The following is a 6889-nucleotide window of genomic DNA, read 5'->3' as shown; positions in this document are numbered from 1 at the left end:
CATTGACATTTTAATCTTCATGAAGATATAATAGAATCTTATACTACTAGACCAACATCTTATTGATAAAAAAATAATGAGTTAAGTTTTTCCTGTTTCTTTCCCTTTTGTAATAGGGTCTAAGGGTCTCTCATTAAAAAAATACTAATAGATTATCCCACCATCAAAGACTAATATCCTAAAGAACTAATGATATTTCTTTCCTGCTACTATTAATGATATTTTACTTTTTTTTTTATAAAGAACTAATCTCTTATTTTGTTAAATGAACAAATTATGAGACTTTTTTGTATGGACACCATTCAATTTAGAGAATTAAATCCTTTCTAATTAAATAAAAAACAATTTATTGGGAAATTTCCAATGGTGTGAAACACGAGATGTGAACGTCAAATCGAAAGAGATATTATATTAGGTTTAAATGGTAAAATCGTCTGGTCTAATTAGATGATTTCATATATAATTAATAATTTTTATCTTTAAATATATAATTATATATAAATATAGGATTTTATGTATAATTATATTGAAATAACATACCTTCATCTATTTTTGGACCGAAATAAAACAAAATATTAGAATAATATTCTATTTTTTAATTTTAAGTGAACCATTCGATTTACTTCCCATGTTAATTCGGTTTAGTTAAGTTTAATACAATCGGATAAGAATTTTTCCGGTTTAAAACAATCTAACCCTCATTTAGTTAAGACGGCAAACGAGGAAAAAAATGAAAAGAAAAGAATGTCAATAGCAACATAAAGTTAAGTCTATCCAACACTTGAATGAATTAAAAAAGAAAAGGTCACAACTTTATTTCCTTCTATTTAAAATTACATTTTTAAAAATTTACAATTTTATTCACCAATCTCACTTAAAAAAAAAATAAAAACAACTCTTTTATTACCACTCATCACGGACGTCAAATTATTCTTAACCAAATTGTATTTATCGGTTTTAGCAATTTATATTCAAATAAAATAAAATAAAATCTTTTAATATTTAAAACACACTTTATGTTTTCATATATAATGATTCTTTATCCTTGGTTTTTTCTCCCTCATTAATATATTTTAAATTATGAAATTAATTGTAAATTTGTAACAGTAGCTTTTATTTTGAGCTTACCATTTTCTCCTTTTCAACTTTCAATTTCAATCAGCTTTGGAAAATAAATTAACCAACAGATTTTTTCCACCTTCTGAAATTTGTAAGATGCTTTGAATTTCTTCAACAAATAGTTTTTCTTTGTTGATTATTTTTATTTTTCATATTTTTTATTTCCACTTTGTTGGGTGAGTGAAGTAGTTAAGTTCTTGTTGAACTGAAAAATATTCCATGATCTTTGCATTCTGAAGAATATCCATAAACACAACCTTTGATGTTGATATGTTTTTCCATAAATAAAGAATACAAACATCTATGTTTAGAAAATTCTGTTATTGTTATTGCTGTTGTTTTTTTTGTTTTTTATTAATAGTTTTCTCCCTTGGTTTCAGCTTTCTGTCTTTATAATGTTTAAGAAAATGTTGGGTCTGAACAAGAATGCAAAGGAGTGTTGTTTATTTTTCTGCTTTCATAAAATGGTGTGTTTGGAATATAAAATATTTTGAGTAAATGCATGGTCTTTTTCCCTAAAAAATATTCTTTTTCAGAAATTTCTGAATCAAGTTGGTTTTTTTGGGGGGCAAAAATCTTATAAAATTGTACTATTTGCTAATTTTTATGGTTAATATGTTTTCTTTTCATCCCTTTGTTTTGAGGTAAATTTTGGTTCCAGAATCTGAAAACTGAGCAAGTACTCATCTTTCAGAAATGAGAACAGAGAGAAAGAATTTACAACAACAACTACAAAGATTTTATCCCACTAGGTGGAGTCGGGTATATGGATCGAGCAATGCCATAATGCTCTAGTATAAATCATGTTCATAATTCAGAGAGAAAGAAGTTAACTTTGATAAAAAATACTGCATTTTTTAATGAACCTATTATTCTTCACCGACCCCATATTTCTGTGATTTTTCTGGATTTTAGGCATAGCTAAAGTTCCAAATGTATCTTGATATATGGAAATAGCTTTATGTAATTACAAAGTTTGAGTCTTTTCTTAGCCTTCTTCATTTGTGAGATGAGATCCTTTGATGTGTTCTTATTTTACACTGTGCTTTTCTATCACACTTTGAACTTTGTTTTCTGATTGGTTATTGATTTCTGATGTTGTAGGTGTTTTGTTTATATAGACTCTGGACTTAGAGATAAATATATGCATGGAAGCAAGAGAAGGCATAAGTTCTGGTGTTACAGTGATAGGAGCTGAAGCTCCATCAGCTTATCATGTAGCACCAAGGAGTGAAGCTCCAAATCAGGTTCATGCCACTGATGCAGCAGCAGCTGCGGCTGCGACTGTGCCCACCACTGCATTGGTTGTCTCACCATTGAGTGTGGGGTTGGATGGAACAGCAGTTAAGAAGAAACGCGGCAGACCTAGGAAATATGGGCCAGATGGGTCCGTTAATGGTACAGCGTTGTCACCAATGCCAATCTCATCTTCAGGTCTACATTATAATGACTTTTCATCAGGGAAGCGGGGAAAGCCACGGGGAACGGAATACAAGCAGTCGAACAAAAATGGGCTTGATCATCCAGGTAATGCGTCTTTGACGCTAATGGTTATGTTGCAATGTTGCATTCTCAGTACATTGGAAAACTATGTGTGTCATTAGTCAGTACTCATTAGTATGGTTTATCAAATGACTTCCATTTCGTTGTTATTCTGTTCCCTTTGGTGAAGTTTGAACTATGCTTCTGTTTTTGATAGTGAAATTACTTGCTTCTTTGAGTTTGCTTTCCTTTCAAACTTCTGAACTATTTTCTGTAAACTGATGAAAAAACTCCTAATTTTTTAATAGCTATTGAAGTAATCATTTTCTACAGAAAAATTGGTTGTTCCCATTTTGAAACTGTGGAGTGTGGAAAGTTTTCTTGAAGCCGTCCACTTTTCAAGGTAACATTTCACAGGCTAGTTGAAAGTTGAAACTGTGGAGTGTGGACAGTTTCCGGAAAGCCATCAACTTTTGAAGGAAACTTTACGGGCTTGTTGAAACTGTGGATAATTTCATTGTTTCGATTTTTTCTTGTAAGGAAAGATCATTGCAAAATGAAATTTCAAATAAAGTGTTTTTTTTTTCTTGCATAATTATTTAAAAATACCATTTATTAATATTTAGGGGAGTATTGTGAATAATGAATGTTTACTTTTTCCTGCAAAATGTCACAAGTTAGTTTTTTTTGTTTAAAATTGCAATGACAATTCATGTGTCCATGGAAAAATATATGACTGCGTATATAGATACTCTTGCATACTTCCTGTGTTTCAACTCAGTTTGGTTAATTTGTATTGTTGGTAACTTTGTAGGTGACTTTAATGCATACTCTGGCAGTACAAACTTTATGACACATATCATCACTGTCAATGCGGGCAAGGTATGATTCAAGGGGGGCAGGACAAGGGTTTATGATAGTTGAAAATAGTTGGAAGTTTTATGAAATTCTTTGTTAGCATATGTATTAACCTTTTTCGATTTCGTTATCATAGTCTATTAGTTTCTAATGCTATATGTATATTTTTGGTTGTGTTCCTAACTGGTCATATTTTAGCATGTATGCTCACTTAATGTCAATTTGGTTGTCTTCCTCATAAATGTTAATAATTAAATCTGTAAAATTCTTGAAATCATCAAATACGGAAAAAGTTGAAGTGGGTATTGAGATTGACGAGAACTGGTTTTATGATTACACGATTAACAAATTGCAAATTGACGCAATTTTAAATGTTTCCTTGGTTTTGAGTTTCGGATGATCTCAACATTCACACGGTTAGTTGAGAAGTTGTTTGGTATGATAGCCAATGGTGTATGTCTAAAAAATCTGATATACTGGCTCTAGATCTGCAATATATTTTATGATGCTACCTTCCATAGTAGTTGAATAATATTATTTACACTTTGGTTGTTACAGGACATTACAATGGAGGTTATATCCTTTTCGCAACGAGGTCCTCGAGCTATATGCATCTTGTCTGCTAATGGTTTCATTTCAAATGTTACACTTCGTCAACCTGATTCATCTGGTGGTACTTTGACCTATGAGGTGAAGAAGTAAATCTTGTCATTGATTAGTTTATTTATTTCGTTTTCCGAACTTTCCCTTTCTACAAGTATATTTTGATGCTATTTTAATAAACATGCATTAACCCTTAATTTCTTTGAAGTTTCTGTCCTACCTAAATTCAATTGAAACTGAAGTATAATGAAAAACACTTTGTTAAGTTTAAGTTGCACTAGTCGTAAACTTGAAACTTTGCTTAATAGGCATATATGAATGAAACTTTCACCCTACCTTGTGCCTATTTCCTAGTTGGTTTCAGATTGACCTTTATTTCTCTTTCACAATGGATGCATTTTTTGTTGTTGTTTAGTTTTATTTTCGGTCAGAAATGTTTTTGAAGTTTAAGAGTGAGCCTGAAGTTTCTTGGCCTTCATATATTTGCTATGAGTTTCTGTTGCTTCTGTTTGCTCTTGTATGCATTATTGATTGCTTTAACTAAAAGTATGATTGTATGAATATAAATGTTGGAGAAGGCAATAGTAATACGATTGCCAATATTTATAATATAGTTCTGAAAATTGAATTGTGCAGCTAGTTGATCCGGTTAGAACAAGAATAATTTACATGGCCAGTCCTGTCACGGCATATATAAATTGCATATTTCAATAGTTGTTGAAAACTGGAAGAACTGGTTGACCCAGTACCAGTCCACAAAGTTGAATGGTTCAAATGTTTTTTTTGTTTATTACAGCTAATGCTGAAAAAGAGGATGAGTCTAGGCACAATGGTAAGCTTGCTGGTTATTGACCATTAGGTCATAAGTTCAAATCCTGGAAACAACCTTACTGCTTGCTGGGGTAGGTTGCGTACATTTACTCTCCCTAGACCCTACTAGGTGGGAGCCTCGTACTCGGCTAATGCTGAAGAAATGATGTTTCAAAGACATATTTATTAAAAAAAATAAAGCCAGCAGAGAGTGGGTCCGCTAGTCTGCTATTCTTGTGGCCTAAGGAAACAGCCTGTGATACTCAACTAGAGGCAGAGAATGGATGGCTGTGCAAACACCAATCTCTTGTGTTTTATATATATTTGGTGAAAGCTTTGAAGTTATTTATTAATGTTAAAAAAATAATCCTATACCTGACGCATTTGTTTTACAAGTACTGATGCCATACCTGAATATATATATAAATATGCCATTGAAGGCTCTCTTTATTAACCTCTCATAATATTGGTGTTTGAAAAATTATTGAGGAGGTGCATGTTAGTCTACATAAAAATCATCGACATTATTAACCATTAATCTGTTCATCGTTAATCAGTGTAAAAATTGATGTGTGAAATTTGTGAGATATAGCTATTTTCCTTATTGATATTGTGCTATAGTATCTACCATTTCATTTTTTCTAAAAACAAATCTTCCCCTCTTTGTTGTAGGGTCGTTTTGAGATACTGTCATTATCTGGATCATTCATGCCTACGGGTAATCAAGAAACAAGAAGCAGGTCGGGTGGGATGAGCGTCTCGCTGGTAAGCCCTGATGGTCGTGTTGTAGGTGGAGGTGTTGCTGGTCTTCTTGTAGCTGCTGGTCCGGTGCAAGTAAGCATCTCTTTATCCTTTCCACTTATGATATACTGAATAATGAATTAGTGTATCTGTACCTATCTGCTTGAAAAATGAACCCAATTATCTTATAGTTATCTCAAAACAATATAAGGTTGAGAAATAAGAATAAAGAATCGAAAGAGCCTGGCTTGCATCCCTTAACAAGGACACAAGGCAAATGCTGTAGTGTAGCTTCTAATACAAATTTACTTAGAAGTTTCTTTCTGAATTGAAGGGTCACTTAGATGAGTTATGCATGTCCTCTTTTACATCAGGTGGTGGTAGGGAGTTTTTTACCAAGCAACTGGCAAGATCAGAAACCGAAGAAGTCGAAACCTGATTATGCACCGACTGCTGTTACTCAAGCCATTGCTGTGTCTTCTGCACCACCCCCAACTAATGCTGAAAAAGAGGATGCCATGGTTGGACATGTACTGCAAAATTCGGGAAACCTTAACTCGAGCCTTAATCCACCCTCCACATTTAGAAGAGAAAACTGGGTTAACACACTAGCAATGCCAGACTCAGGAAAATCAGCAACTGACATTAACATATCATTGCCCGATAGTTAAGTTGATGATCAGCTCGCAATTGTGTACGCTCAAGTCTTGCTGACAACATTTAACAGCCGGGCTGTTTATTTAATGTTTACAGTGCTCTCTATTATCCTACGATTGTTTCCGAATTAGTTATCTGATATCTGTCACCATAGGATGTAATTGACAGCGTTGTAAGTTGGTTGCATTTAGGTTTTACATCTTTGTTTATCAGGTATAGAGTATCTGGTTCTTCCTCTGATTAGGTAGATGCTGCATTCTAATGGATCAGATGTAATGAAAACTTGCTTGCCTATTTATTTATGACCAAAATTGTTTAAACTTTTGATTACCCAAACTAGATTTGTTGGTTTAGATTAAACTAGTAGGAGACCCGTGTACGCACGGGTAATAATATGTATTGCTTGAATTTAATTAAATAGTGATTACATAACTTGCTAAATGAAATATCATTGAGAAATACTTAGTAAAACATGTTTTATAGTAAAACAATACTAATGTAAAGATTGTGGTACAATGTATTGGATCTGTAATGTTAAAGAAAAGAAGCATGTTAGAAAAAGTTGAATGAATTTAGATATTTTTTTTAAAAGGAGAATATAAGTAAAGATTAACTCCTA

General features: G+C 32.6%; 1 protein-coding gene across 2 annotated transcripts; it reads left to right on the top strand.

Annotated features, from left to right (window-relative positions):
* Positions 1103-6365, top strand: LOC109348125 (AT-hook motif nuclear-localized protein 1-like). 2 transcript variants are annotated; one of them, XM_019588375.1, is made up of 6 exons: positions 1103-1210; positions 2241-2553; positions 3416-3483; positions 4018-4149; positions 5545-5706; positions 5988-6365. In XM_019588375.1, exons 2-6 carry the CDS (start codon positions 2268-2270, stop codon positions 6282-6284), a joined length of 945 nt encoding a protein of 314 aa, XP_019443920.1. In that variant the 5' UTR covers positions 1103-1210; positions 2241-2267; the 3' UTR covers positions 6285-6365. The 2 variants fall into 2 exon arrangements, with proteins under 2 accessions (XP_019443920.1, XP_019443911.1); XM_019588366.1 differs by having other exon boundaries at positions 2241-2646.

This window comes from Lupinus angustifolius, chromosome LG01 (assembly GCF_001865875.1).
Source record: "Lupinus angustifolius cultivar Tanjil chromosome LG01, LupAngTanjil_v1.0, whole genome shotgun sequence".
NCBI classification, from domain to species: Eukaryota; Viridiplantae; Streptophyta; class Magnoliopsida; order Fabales; family Fabaceae; genus Lupinus; species Lupinus angustifolius.
The sequence above is the reverse complement of the archived record's forward strand: the minus strand, read 5'-3'. Positions and strand labels throughout refer to the sequence as shown.

Excerpts from the sequence above, each read along its gene's own strand:
- LOC109348125 (XM_019588366.1), top strand. The coding sequence starts at position 2,268 with ATGGAAGCAAGAGAAGGCATAAGTTCTGGTGTTACAGTGATAGGAGCT. Across the intron at positions 2,647-3,415 it reads AAATGGGCTTGATCATCCAG|GTGACTTTAATGCATACTCT; the intron begins GTAATGCGTCTT and ends GTAACTTTGTAG. Across the intron at positions 3,484-4,017 it reads TCACTGTCAATGCGGGCAAG|GACATTACAATGGAGGTTAT; the intron begins GTATGATTCAAG and ends TGGTTGTTACAG.